The 14,556-nt window shown below is 47.3% G+C and overlaps 1 protein-coding gene across 3 annotated transcripts in view; it reads left to right on the forward strand.

The window, feature by feature from the left end:
• Positions 1-486: 486 nt before the first annotated feature.
• The window catches only part of RAB11FIP1 (RAB11 family interacting protein 1), a 30,888-nt gene continuing 16,818 nt past the window's right edge, over positions 487-14,556 (forward strand). For all 3 annotated transcript variants that reach the window (XM_007170101.2, XM_057537452.1, XM_057537453.1), the window contains exon 1: positions 487-932. In XM_007170101.2, the coding sequence (XP_007170163.2) occupies positions 556-932 (377 nt within the window). In that variant the 5' untranslated portion in view covers positions 487-555. The remainder of the gene's footprint in view (positions 933-14,556) is intronic.

Consider the following 14,556-nt stretch of genomic DNA (forward strand, 5'->3'; position numbering starts at 1 on the left):
AACGCATTCATAATCACCCTCGTAGCTACCGTTTATTGGGAACTCACCCTGTGCCAGGTAACATTATTTTTTTATAGCAATTCTATGAGGTGATTGTTATCTCATTTTACAGATAAAGAAAATGAGACCCAAAGATATTAAGTAATCTGTGCAAGGCCACACACCTGCCGGTTGGCAAGGCCAGATTGGAAATGAGGTCTGGCTCCCCAGTAGCTGCTCTGGCCACTTCCGGTTGGGCCGGGAGACCTTTGGCAGTCGGAGACCCCTGCCCTCCCTCACCTACCACCTCTCAGACCCGACTTCTTCAAGCCCCGCCCCCACCCGCGCCGCGCCCGCCCAGCCCTCTGCGCCCTGGAGCCCCGCCCGGCCTGCGCGGCGGAGGCGGGCCCGGCACCCGCAGGTGGGGCGGGGCCGGGAGGGGGCGTGGCGCAGAGGGGCGTGGCGCAGAGGGGGCGTGGCCGGAAACCTTAAAGAGGCCGGCGCGACGGGGCGGGACGTAGGGGCCGCGGGTCGCGGCGAACTTCTCAGTTTCGGTTGGACCGCAACGCAGCCACCATGTCCCTGGCGGCCTCGGCGGGCAGGGGCCCGGGGGCCGTGTGGTCCCCAACGCACGTGCAGGTGACGGTGCTCCAGGCGCGGGGCCTGCGGGCCAAGGGCCCCGGGGGCACGAGCGACGCGTACGCGGTGATCCAGGTGGGCAAGGAGAAGTACGCCACCTCCGTGTCGGAGCGCAGCCTGGGCGCGCCCGTGTGGCGGGAGGAGGCCACCTTCGAGCTGCCGCCGTTGCTGTCGGCCGAGGCAGCGTCCGCCGCCGCCGCCACCCTGCAGCTCACCGTGCTGCACCGCGCGCTGCTCGGCCTCGACAAGTTCCTGGGCCGCGCCGAGGTGGACCTCCGGGAGCTGCACCGGGACCAGGGCCACAGGAAGACCCAGTGAGTGCGGGCCGGGGGCGAGGACGCGTGATTTGGGCGCCGAGAGCCTTTTGAGTGTGTCCCCACCAAGGGGACGAACGGAGCGAGGCCTTTCTAGAGGGATCCCCTCGGCCAGTACTAGTATTCTCACCTAGCTTCACCTTCTTGGGCTCTCCCAAGTGTGTGGCTTCGGGTACCTGGAGCGTTTTTGAATCTGCAGGACGGCGCTCGGCGTCTGGAACTTAGTAATCACTTAATGAATTTTTGATGAATTGAAACTACCTGTGGGCTGACGAATTACTCTTATTTAGTTGAGTAGCGTGTATATTTGATGTACGCATTAGCCTCCGTGGAAAGCCTCCTGGGTATTTCATTGTACTGGACACTGAGCTGAGAATGGCTGGGCCAGGGCACAGGGAGGACCCACTGGAGCAGTGAAAGCCGCTGACACTAGGGCCCTAGAGGCTCGCCCAGGGGCCGAGCTGGGGCGTTACAGCGCGGGGCGGACTGGGGAACGGGGAATGCGGGCTGCCTGGGGAGGGCTATCCCCCAACCCCACCTCACAGCCGCCTAAGGGGTTGGTCTAGAGAGTTTGCCCCGCCCTCCTCTCCGCCCCTCCCTCAAGAATGCTAGAAAAGTTTGGTCTTCGCTTTCAGACCGAAAAGTACTAACCGTGTTTGCCCCGGGCCCCAAAGGAGTAAGGATTTCCCATTGATGGCTGGAGCCAGGGCCTGCCCTTGGCCGAGCTGAACTGAAAAGTAAGCATTGTTTCTGTCTGGAGTTTGTCAAGTTCTCTCTGGTCCTACTGGGTAGGGGGGAGGGGATGGCTGCTCACCTGTAGCCACCGCCCCACCCCCGCCCCCAAGACTTCTCTTTTAGGGTATCACAGTCGTGCAGGGAAAGCAAGGCGAAACCCTGTGCACTCCAAAGTGTTACCGATTTATTTGTTATCTTTCGCAGGTGTTTGGAATGGAACATTTGATTATGCTCATCTAGTGTACCGACAAGTAGCCTCGCTTAGCTTAATTGGTTACTTTGCTGGACCTTAAATATGCAAAGCAGTCATGTTATCACCTAAGTCCTGTGGTTTACGAAGCACTCTGATTCATGTTGTGTGTTTTAGATATAAATGGTATTTCAACCTCCCCTTGTGAAGGAGACAGGAAGAGCCAGAGGATTTGAAGTTACCAGACTCCCCTTTCTGTAGGGTGCTTGCAAATGTAATACCCGCTTCCCTTATCTGGCCAAAGATGAACAGGCATTTCTGAACTCAAATCAGATAAAAAGAGAGAGCCTTGAGGTGAGGATGGATGGGGTATCTTTGTGGCATCAACTTACAAGCCATAAGGTGAGCAGCAGCGTCTTTGCTGAGCTGGGGCTGAAGCAATGCTAATTTTCCGTTTGATTAAATGACATTTGGGGCCTTGGGTTGGCTTCCTTTCCAGCTTCAACTAGGCACCATTGGCCATCCTTTGTCTTGTCCCATCCCAAGGTGTGTGGATATTATCGTTTGTCTCTGCCATCTGTTTCTTCTGTGAATGTTTTATTCCCGTGAAAGATAGATAGAATCTCCCTGCCAGAGATGGGGATTCCAGATTCCTGGCTCTGGTGCCCACTCTCGCCCTGACTCATTTCTGGGCTTCAGGCTGCTCGGTCTCTAAATATCCAAGTTTCCCTATGTATAAATGGAGCTTGTGGCCAGACTTAATTGATGTTTATAAGATGTTTCCAGCTTGCTGGATTAATGGAGCCCCGTGTATAGATTCAAAAGATTCTGTTACTGCTTTGGGAGGAATGAAAACCTCCTCAAGTTCCCTATTGCAGGAAGGGTACAGTCTCCGCATCTCCATTTTTCTCATCCTCTCTGATGTAATTCTAAACTTAGGTGATTACTCCTGTCTCTATCATATGAGCTTGTGACCACTTAGTCAGAATATCAGCTTATAGGAAAATGGTGCTTAGTTGATGGATTTTTAATAACTGCAAAGGAAGCCTTCTTTGCTCTGCTAGCAGTAGGTGAAATTGCAAGCTTTCCACCTGTCACTTCCTGGGACTTTCCAAGGTGCTGGGGAAACCCAGTTAAACTAAGCCTGTCTGATGTCCTGGTACATCACTTGGGTGCCCAAGGTAGCTGTGATTTGGAGCATGAGATATACGCTGAGAGGTGGGAATTCAACAGAAAGAAACTGGTTGGGCTAGGAAGATCATTTGAACTAGCTATTAATGGTTTGACTCCACCTTAGACATTAAAACCAAAACCAAACCAAAAGCTGAAATCTTGGTCTGTAGTTGTGTGTGTGTGTGTTAATGTGTGCATGTGTGTTCATCTCTACAGAGAACAGTTGCTCCTCTAGAGTATGATTTTCCCCCCCATGGGTCCAGAAGCTAAAACTCAAGGCATTAAGAGCTAACTGTGCTGATATTTTCATTTGTTCTCTTAATAAGCCCCCGTGTATCATATATTTGGAGTCAAGAGAATATGCTTTTTGTAATGACTCAGATTTTGCAGACCTCAAATTTAGTGTGATGATCCGTATCTTTAAAGCACTAAACAGAGGCTGACATATAGATAGGATCCATTTAACAGGGAAGAGTGGCCCCTTTAGTTAAGAAAAAATGGAAATGAATTGATTTTGCACTTATACGACTGTCCCTCATATCCGAGGGTGATTGGTTCCAGGACCTCCACCCCACCCGGGATACCAAAATCTGCAAATGCTGAAGTCCCTTATATAAAATGGCTTAATATTTGCATATAACCTCTGCATATCCTCCTGTATACTTTAAATAATCTCTAGATTAGTTATAATACCTAATACGATGTAAATGCTATGTAAATAGTTGTAAATACAATGTAAATGCTATATAAATAGTTGCTAATGCATGAATCCAAGTTTTGCTTTTTGGAACTTTCTGGAATGTTTTTTTCGAATATTTTTGATCTGAGGTTGGTTGAATCCGACATGTGGAACCTGTGGATACAGAGGGCTGACTCGTGTGTACTTATCTGGGGTCTCAGCTGGGCCCCGGTTAAATGGGAATCAGTTAAGTCCCGTGATCATAAAACTGACGTGAATCTGAGAGGAGGCAGAATCAGGTGACCAGCATGTGGATTTCTCTGCTGTCCGGTCTCATGTAGTTTGGGGTCCTAGATTGAAAACAAAACAAAACAAAACATCTTTTTAGGACACTAAGAGCAATAAAAATGGGGGAAATAATCTCTTAAAGACAGATTAAAATAAATATTCAGGCTGGTGCCTGGAAGGCCATTGTGTAACTAAATAGGATGAAACTTGATACTGTGATAGCCTTCCAGCTATGAAGACTGATGGAGGGTCATTTTCTCATATTTCTTGAAGATTCAAGAGAAAATTTGGTTGCATGTGAAAAGATCTGGATACTGATACAGGTTAGACATTTTGAAGAACTGTAAGTATAGTAAGAAAGAGTGACAAGCTGTCAAAGGAAATTCAGGTGATTAAGGAGGGCTAGACAGTTGTTTTTCTGGGAGAGGTGGAGGCATAGAAGTGACAGATGAGCACAGAGGTCTCGAATTCACAAATCTGAGCCGGCAGTGTTTGCGCTTATACCTCTGGGTTTCCTAAGCACATTTCGGCTTTTTGTAACAGACTGGAAAATTCGAGCAATGCTGTTACTGCTTAAGTTTTTCTTTTCTTGGGATTCCCCCTAAAGATGACATGGGACGTTACTGAAAACCCTCCCACCCAGCGTAGGAACCTGATAGCTCGCGTCCAGGGCGGGGATCTGCAGGTTCTGGGATAAATAACCCCAACTTGTTCACAGCAGGGGAACGGAGTGACTAAGAAGGGGGAGGGTGGCTCAAAGTCACAGTTCCATCGATGTGAAAGATGTTCCCTCCTGTTTTTCGTGATACGATTTGATGATGATTTCATTTAGAAGACAGTTAGCATGGGGAAAGTTCTAACTGCCTTTTTTCCCCTTGTTTTTAACGTTCATCCATACTTTTAGTAATTATTTTTTGATGCCTACTATGTGCGAGGCACTTGGTATACAGTGTGAACAGTGATGAACATAACACACATGATCCCCGCTTTCAGAAAGCTGAGAGCCCTGTGGGGGAGAGAGCCAGTAAACAAATGAACACATAAATGAACAATCCTGTATTGGGATGAGTGCGGTGGAGGAAGAGAACAGGGTGTCATAAGAGAAAACAGCAGGAGATTGCAGGTAGCCTCTCTGAGGCAGAGACCTGAAGGATAAAGAGGAATTTTCCCAGGGAGAAGTACAGGACGGGGGAGCAGCCTGTGCAAAGGCCCTGAGGCAGGCACGCCTGGGAAGCTGGAGAGGTTGCATCCATTGAGGCTGAAGAGGAAGGCAGGGATTCATTGAAGAGCAGTGGAAGCCACTGAGTGTTGAAAGCAGAGGGGTGATGTGATGCAGTTCGTGAAAGATCACTGTGGCTGTTGGGTGGAGAGCAGATTTGGAGCAGGCCTAGCCTGGAATCAGACAGGTGAAGTGGGAGGCTCTGGCAGGAATCTAGGCAACCAGTTATGGTGCTTGGACTCAGGTGACAGGCATGGTCACGGACAGAGGTAGGTGGATTTCAGAAGTATTCCGGAGGTTCAGTTGGCCTGACTGGTGATGGATTGGGTATGGGTGGGGGTGAGTGAGAGGAAGTGATAAGAATGAACAAACAAAATAAGGAGAACTTGCTGTTGAAAATGAACCAGGAAATGGTGGCTGATTTCTTTCCCTGGCAGTCACCGTGACACAAGAGTGAGGTCACCATTACAAAGACAACACCGGCAGTGATACCTGTGCGCTGAGTGAATGAGCAGGAAACACCATTGAAACCAGGGTGTGTATATGTGTGTCTTCAAGTGTTTACGGTTTCAACACAGGCCAAGCCTTTGTTTTGTAATGACGTAACCGATGTGACCTCACTGGTTGCCCCAACACGCTGGTAGAGTCACTGCTGCGATGACTACAGGACTAAGAAAAGGAAAAATAATAAATAACACGAGGGAAAATAAACCTGTAAATGAAAACTACGCCTCTGGAGGCAAGTCAGTCAACCATTTAAAGGTTTCTCACATCAGGGAAGGTGAGCGCACAAAAGAGCCTTGTTTTGCTTAACTTCCATTCGATTACAAAGACTTCTGTTGTATTTCCACAACTACCATCAGAGGAAGGCTTTTATAAATAGTATCTCTGTCATTTTAATTGTAGTTATTAACTAAAAAATGTTATGATTACATTAAGAACAATACATGTGCTTATTAAACTGTCATCAACTCCAACATGCATTTGCTGACATCACTCTTCCTCCCCCTGGACAATAATCTTAGGTATCCATTTGGCCGCTCCAATTTTAATTGCCGTACGTCCGAGAAAACTGTGCTTCTCACCGTATACTTTTGGAGGAACGCTCACTCTGGCCTAGCTCCAGAGGATTAAGATGCCCTTGCCCAAACGTGGGAACAATAGAAGGGCATTTAAGACTTTCTCTCCATCTCAGAGCCATGCCCTGGGTGGCCTTTGGTTCTGGGCCTGGTGTGGATCTCTAAGCCTCAGGGCCTTTGGGTTTTTTTTTTTTTTTTTATTTTTGGCCACAGTGTGCGGGATCTTAGTTCCTTGACCAGGGATCGAACCCGCACCCCCCTGCATTGGAAGCACGCACTCTTAACCACAGGACCGCCAGGGAAGTCCCCCTCAGGGCCTTTGAATTCCAACAAAATTAACACCCAGACACTTGTATCGGCCTTTGAAGAAAGCCAACATCCACCGTGTGGAAAAAACTTGGTGAGCGGGCTGTGCTCCCCTTAAGGGGTCCTGGGTCAGATCTCATGCCGCAGCTGGCTCAGCAGGAGACCAGGCCAGTTCCCCCGCTTTCCCCTTGGCCAGGGACCACTTCCATCTCGTTGTTTGCTGTGTGACCCAGCCTAGGTGCGCAGATGTCTCTGAGTGCGGTCCCTGTAGACACAAGGCAGGCGGTCGTTTGCCCGTGTGGACGTGGAGAAGTGTTTAATCTTACATTTAGCCCAGTGGATTAAAGACTAGGGGTGGCCTCGGTATGAGGTCAAAGCCCCGCTTCTCTCCGTTTCCCAGTGTGCGGTCTGGCTTGTTCGTCAGCACCCCTGCTCAACACTGGAGAAGCAGGTCACCTGCAGCTTGGGGCTTACGGTGCCTTTGGTAAAGGAGCCGCTTTTAGCCACTAATGAGACGAGAAATTCCTTTCCTGCTGGGACTGGTCTGGGGATGATCTGTTAGAGAAAAATCAAGGGCTTTCGTCTCCAGGGTGTCCCTGAGGGACACATTGAGGAATGTGCCCGTGGGGAGAAAAAAGGCAGCTGTAATTGTCTTTTCCTGAGTGCGGGCCTCTGAGTGGAGCAGAGGGAAGGCATTTATAGGAAATCCCAGAAAAACCCTTTTCTAGAGGTGTGACCGCTGCACACTTCACTTTTAAAATTCTTGTTTATTAAAAAGGACATGGCTAACCGAGGGAGAACAACCAAGGCTTCCAGAAAGCCTGGTCTGAAGGCCTCTTGTGATCCTGAAGAACAGCTGTCCTGTGTGAGGGGCACCAGCGGCAGGCGGGCCCCGAACTATTTCTTCAAGAGTGTCACCGCCTACAGCACCAGTCCTGTGGGGTTTCCTTTTACGCTAATGGAACTTTTCGTTTTTACTGATCATTTGTCATGAAAACAGGATTTTGAAATGCTCTTGGTATGGGGTTTTCTCCTCCTCCTTGGGACTTACCTGATTACCAGATAAATCAGATGCTCTGCTTCCCTGCCGGGAGCTCCCACAGAAAGGAGTGTGAGTCTGCCTGTGGGATAGAGTGGACTGAATGTTCTTTGATGTCTGTCATGCTGAGGTTGTTTTCTTTTGTCCTGGCCGAGAGGTGGTGAACCAAACCATCACATTTTCTTTCCCCATCCTTAACATCTCTTTGCATGAGTGACAAAGGACCCCACGTAGACTGTTCTTTGGCAGATCACGTAGACTACATCAGTGGCATTTACTTTTGGGCAAGAGGCGAGATACCTGATCTGATGTTAGAATATTAACATTTGTGGCTTTTTGAGATATGGTCAAGTAAAAACTTGGTAACTAGATGATGGCAGGAGTGGTAGACTTACATGTTTATAAATGTGTTAATTTTTCTAATTCTTAGAGAATCTTAAAATACTGGTGCTTGGTTTTTCCTTTCGTCTTTACCTACAAGGAGTTTGGTATTGCTTTCAACTTAGAAAATATGTCTTGATCTGCAGTCAGTTATGCCATCCTGGCATATGTCGGAAATAGTTTGGGGGCCTCTGTTTGTCTCTCCCACCTACTTAGAAATCCTTCAGAGTTCTGAGGATCATTAAATCTCACGATAAGTTATAGAAATTATACACTGATCATGGTATTTTAAAAAATGGTATATACTTTTTAATTTTGGAAATTGTATCATACAATTTTTTTTTTAATTAATTAATTTATTTGTTTTTATTTTTGGCTGTGTTGGGTCCTCGTTCTGTGCGCGGGCTTTCTCTAGTTGCAGCGAGTGGTGCGCAGGCTTCTCACTGTCGTGGCTTCTCTTGCTGCAGAGCACGGGCTCCAGAGCGCAGGCTCAGTAGTTGTGACACACGGGCCCAGTTGCTCTGCGGCATGTGGGAATCTTCCCCGGCCAGGGATCGAACCCGTGTCCCCTGCACTGGCAGGTAGATTCCCACCCACTGCGCCACCAGGGAAGCCCACAATTTTTTAAAATTATTTATTTATTTATTTTTGGCTGTGTTGGGTCTTCGTTGCTGCGTGCGGGCTTTTTCTCTAGTTGCGGTGAGTGGGGGCTACTCTTCGATGTGGTGCGCGGGCCTCTCATTGCGGTGGCTTCTCTTGTTGCAGAGCACGGGCTCTAGCCGTGAGGGCTCAGTAGTTGTGGCTCATGGGCGCTAGAGTGCAGGCTCAGTAGTTGTGGCGCACGGGCTTAGTTGCTCCGTGGCATGTGGGATCTTCCCGGACCAGGGCTCGAACCCGTGTCTCCTGCATTGGCAGGCGGATTCTTAACCACTGTGCCACCAGGGAAGTACCACAAACTAATTTTATAATTGAGTCTTTTCCCACTCCCTTCAAATGCAAATCATTGTTATTTGTGTTTGATGGCTTAAGATTGGATCCTTAGGAATACAGTCAGTCAGAACTGTTGATATCTTAAATTCCCATTTGAGAACCATGGGTGAACGATGGTATAAATGCACTTCACAGAACATCATACAACCGTTAAAAATGGTGGGTATGGAGACTGTAAGACAATTATATTTAAAAACACGCTACAAATAGAATTGCACGTGTACTCTGGTTACTACCAAGTCATAATCATAGTGAACGCTTACTGAGTGTAAGTGCCAGGCACTGTTCTAAGCTCTTTACATATATTAAGCCATTTAATCTTCATTACATCCTTATGAGGTAGGTGCTTTTAACCCTATTCCACAGACAAGTTAAGTAACTTGTCTGAAGCCTCTCAGCTAGTAATCATTGAACTATGCAGGAAAAAGACTTCAAGAAAATACATCAAAAGGGAATGTTTGAATTAGCACGAGGGAAAGTCAATTTTTAAAAAATATGAAAAAAATTTTTCTATAACCTGTTTTAATTACTTTCTAAGGGAATTTCTGTAGAGCAAATAATATAGGAAGATCAAAAGCGTTTTCAACCTGCTTTTTCTGGGATCTCTCCTTTACCATGTCATTTACTGGCTTTTTAGGATTGAATTTGGTGACTACAGATAGCTTTTCAGTGCTGCCAGAATGTCTGTTTTAGGGATTAGGGTAAACAAGGAGCCATTTGCAACCCTCATGATTTACCACCAAGAAGTTGATGATGGGCAGAGGGGAAGGTCCACCTCGGGAGGCAAGGCTGGCTGGTCGGTGATTCTGTATTCACAGTTAGGTAGTTAGGACTAGCTACCTTGGCCAATGACAAAACCTGTTAAACCACTTAGCTTCTGTAGGGTACACACCACAAACCTTTTATAGGTCATAAACATCTCTTGTCCCTGTTTGCTGTGCATTGCCTCTAGGCTACCAAGAGAAAAGTCTGGACATTTTACCCATGTGGAATCAGTCCTTTTTCAGAACCCCTTTTAGATGTCCTCCTCTGCTACCCTCACGTGATTTTTATTATTTATTTTTATTCCCTGGGGAAGACGGTGAATAAACTGCTTTTTAAAATTTCTCCGTCTGAGAAAGATCAAGTGTGTCCTCCATCTCAAACATTAGACTCAGGTGCTATTCTGTTCTTCCTGCTTCTTTCCTCACTTGAGGCCATACTCCCCTGTGTCATGAAGTTTAGTTACCATGGGGGATGATTCATGCTATAACTCACGGTTGAGTTTTTGTGCAGGAAGGGAAGTAGGCAGTCCACCATTGACCCTGGAGTCCACATCAGACCCATAGACAAGGACCCCTTGAAATGAATACTAACCCATTAAAATGAAGTGACTTGTGGAGCTGGTGGTCTTCCTTTGCCTTGCCTTTCCTGGAGCCTCCTGTGTCTAACGGGAGGGTGCAGTATTAATTCATTTTGCCGAGTCCCTAAGTAGGTGGTTCTTATAACCCCTTGGGATTTCAATTAGCTGAGAACCTTCTTTGTGTGTGAGAGTCCTTGTTTGTGATGAAATTGTATAATTTAGCGGGAATTTCTTTTCATGTCTAATTATTTTCTCACACTTCATAGTCAGAAAGAAAAGGCAGCAGTTGTTTCAGTGTAATAAACGCTTTGTGATGTTTGGTGAGCCAGCTCTCTACTGGTGGGTAAGCTTTTCAGCGAAGAATCTGGCCTCTTCGTTTTGTGTTTCCAGTGCCTGCCGTGCAAAAACATGAACCGAACCGAATCTTTGAAGCCATCGTTTCTCTGTGTCTTGAATCTTTGAAGCCATCATTTTTTCTGTCTGTATCTACCCCTCTGGAATGTTTTAAAGGAAAAACATGTTTGCTTCAGCTGCAGACAGGTTCTCTTTGAGGCGTACCAGTCAGTCCTTTACGAGTGTAATCCCGCACGTCTGCAGGGATGCACTGTGAGACCTTTCATTTCCCAAGAGCAAGAACCACACTGCCCCCGCGCCCCCTGGGACCAGCTTTCCTTGTATTGAGAAACTACGTCCTGAGGCAAACCAGCCCTGAGAATTGGGCATGGTTGGGTGGTTTTAGCTGTTCTCAAAATGAATGTTTAAAAAGCCCAGGAGGACTTCCCTGGTGGCACAGTGGTTAAGAATCTGCCTGCTGATGCAGGGGACACAGGTTTGAGCCCTGGTCCGGGAAGATCTCACATGCCACGGAGCAATTAAGCCTGTGCTTAATTACTGAGCCCACAATTACTGGGCTCAATTACTGAGCCTGAATTACTGAGCCCACAATTACTGAGCCCACGTGTCACAACTACTGAAGCCCGCGCGCGCGTAGAGCCCATGCTCCGCAACAAGAGAAGCCACCGCAATGAGAAGCCCGCGCACCGCAACGAAGAGTAGCTCCCGCTCGCCTCAACTAGAGAAAGCCCGTGCACAGCAACGAAGACCCAACGCAGCCAGAAATAAATAAATAAAATAAATAAATGTATTAAAAATAAATAAATAAAAAGCCCAGGAGATTTGACAATGCGGGTCCAGACACTAGTTCCCCAGCCGGGCGACTCGGGAAGCAGACCCCTGTGTCCTGCATCCTGTATATTTTCCTTCCTGTACCCAGTTCATGCTTTTTTACTTTTATTCATTCTTTCCCTTGCTGCTCTTAATAAGGCATCTTTCTGAAAGTGTAGAATACTTCAATGAATTTTTCTGTATTTTTAGCTGTTGCCTTGTCTTGTGTTTGACCAAGAAAACCCCAAACCAAAAAACTCCCAAACAGTAGGGCAGCCTGTTTGGATAATATGCATTTTTGCTTGTATGTTTATTCCCAAGATCCTCACTTGACTGAGGGGCATGGAGATTAAAGTTTTCATTCTGTACCACTTTGTATGATTTGAATTGTTATCCTATGCATGTTATTACTTTAAAATACAGTTTATATACATTTCTTGTCACTTTCTGTGTATTCAGAGATCCTTTTAATTTTGGAAGAACTAAGTTTTAATTATAAGTAAAAATGACTATTTGCTTATAGAAGGGATCCTTTTATTTTTCATTTTTTGGATAGGTTGCAGGATTTTTTAGAATATGGGCCTAAAAATAAACTTTCTACACTGGGATTATGGCTTTCTCTCTGTACTCTGCCCTTTGTACTGGGAAAACCCAGCCCTGATTTCTGAGATAATTCAAGCTTTCTGGGCCTTCATGAATGGTGGTTCTGGAACACAGCCATCCTGCCGTCACATGCTGTGTGGCCGTGCTGGGACCTGATTATATACGAACTACTTCCGTGAGGTGCTGGAATTAAGTGCACCGAAAATCAAACGGACAGAAACACTGATAAATTGAACCAATGCTTAAATGTTGGAACCCACAAGTATGTCCTGCTTTGGAATTTCTTAGGGTGAGACGTTTATGGATCGTTGCTTTCATGAACTATCAAATTATACTTGTGTCAAAGATCCCTTGCTTGGGGCTTCCCTGGTGGCGCAGTGGTTGGGAGTCCGCCTGCCGGTGCGGGGGACACGGGTTCGTGCCCCGGTCCGGGAGGATCCCACATGCCGCGGAGTGGCTGGGCCCGTGGGCCGCAGCTGCTGAGCCTGCGCGTCTGGAGCCTGTGCTCCGCGATGGGAGGGGCCGCGGCGGTGAGAGGCCCGCGCGCCGCGGTGAAGAGTGGCCCCCGCTCGCCGCGGCTGGAGAAAGCCCTCGCACAGAAGCGAAGAGCCAGCACATCCAAAAATAAATAAATAAATAAATTTATAAAACAAACAAACAAAAAAGATCCCTTGCTTAAGCTGTGTGAATTTAATGATCAGGATAATATTGCTAGAAGAATGCCTGTCTTCCTTTCCAGCTTTAATAAATCCAGCAGACTCACAGGGGTTACTTACCTGCCTACAATTCAGTCTGCTTTTCACATCCTTAAATAGCCCTGTGGCTGTTCTTGGCTACCTGGTCTTTGGTTTTAGGTTTGCGTGTGAAAATAAATGACAGGAACAGTTGAAGTGCCTGTTCATACCTCCTAGTGGTGTTAGAAGTTTCCAAAATAAATCCCACTCTACTGCCCAGGGCCTGAACCTGGGCATCAGGTGAATTATCAGGGAGGATCCTAGAGTTGGTTGCAGCTTCGCTCAAAATAAACAGACTTCGGCGCTGATACTTTGGGGAAGGCGGCCCCGGCGCTGATACTTTGGGGAAGGCGGCCCAGTTCAGGGAGCTGGCAAGTGGTATTCTTTGAAGGTCGGGAGCCTTTGCATCCCCAGGGAGGGTGAATAGAGAGGTGGAAGAGCTGGGAGAAGGCCCTGGGTGGAGAGGTGAGGCTCTCTGCTTGTGGCTGGTGTGGTCATCTGAGCCTCCACACTCAGCTCTCAGCAACTTCCCCTTTTCGGGTGCCTACCCTTGGTATTTACAAAAGCTAACCACCCCTCATCACCAAGGCTACCATTTAGCATATGACTGTCAGAAGAGAAAGATACAAATAATCCTCTCAACATCTAAATGACAAATATGCAAACTGTTCCCAGCCTGCTGTGGAAAATGTGCTGGGAAGACACCCTGGCTGGCTGGCAGGGTGAGGCTGTCTGTAAAGACCTTGCGTCTCCCTCCTCCTCCAGCTGTGGACTGTAGTTTTAAAAATCGTAAAAGATTTCTCCTAAAGGTCCAAAATCGTAGCTCATGTCATTTTCCCAGATCTTGGCTGTATTTTGTAAATCCAGTGTAAGTCCTTCTTGATGACCTTGTATCTGAACTTTATGTGCAGCCCTATGATTTATGGCTGATGCCAGCTATGGGGGCTTTCCCCCTTCTCTTCTTTCATCTCAGGACATTTAAATTGGAAGCTTAAGCCTTCCTCAAAAAGAATTTAAATTTCAGCCCTCTTTTCTATGTGTTGTTAAAGACGGCCCAGCAAAGATGAGTTCAGAGGGAGTGCCAACCCGGAATCTTGGTGTAAGAGAAAGCTTTGGGGAAATTGTAGAGCTGGTTCAGAGTCCTGACTGTGCCTTTTAGCAGTTGCAATGCCTTGTACCAGTTACCTAACTTGTGAGCCTCAATTTCCTTATCTGTAAAGTGGGTATGCTGTCCACTTCATGTCATTCTCGTGAGACTTAGAGGAGGACGTTTCTAAGTGTGTTTCTGCTTCCCTTTGCCCCTTTAAGTGTAGAATGAGCTAAGATAGTGGGGGGCGCGATCTGCCCTGGGGGCAGGACAGGCTGAAGGTGAAAGAGGAAATTGTGTTTATTTGGGCAAAACCATCATTTCCTTAAAGTCCACAGCCCTCAGCTCTTAAATAGGTCACCGAAAAGAACATCAGAGTGTGGTTCTCGGCATGTGAGGGTGACCCCGGGGGCAGCTGTGGGTCAGCCCTGTATTTGGAGTTGTTTGTTCTGCAGAGCTTGCGCCACTCTCCGGGCTCACATTCTTGCGGTTCACCCGATGGAAAATGCCGAGGGGAGGTTTCCTTTCTCTGCAGTTCGTCTTTCAATGGAGTCGGGCTGATATAATATCATTTGCCATATCGTGAAGTAGTTTGCAAATGACCAAGTGAAATTC

This window comes from Balaenoptera acutorostrata, chromosome 21, assembly GCF_949987535.1.
Source record: "Balaenoptera acutorostrata chromosome 21, mBalAcu1.1, whole genome shotgun sequence".
NCBI classification, from domain to species: Eukaryota; Metazoa; Chordata; class Mammalia; order Artiodactyla; family Balaenopteridae; genus Balaenoptera; species Balaenoptera acutorostrata.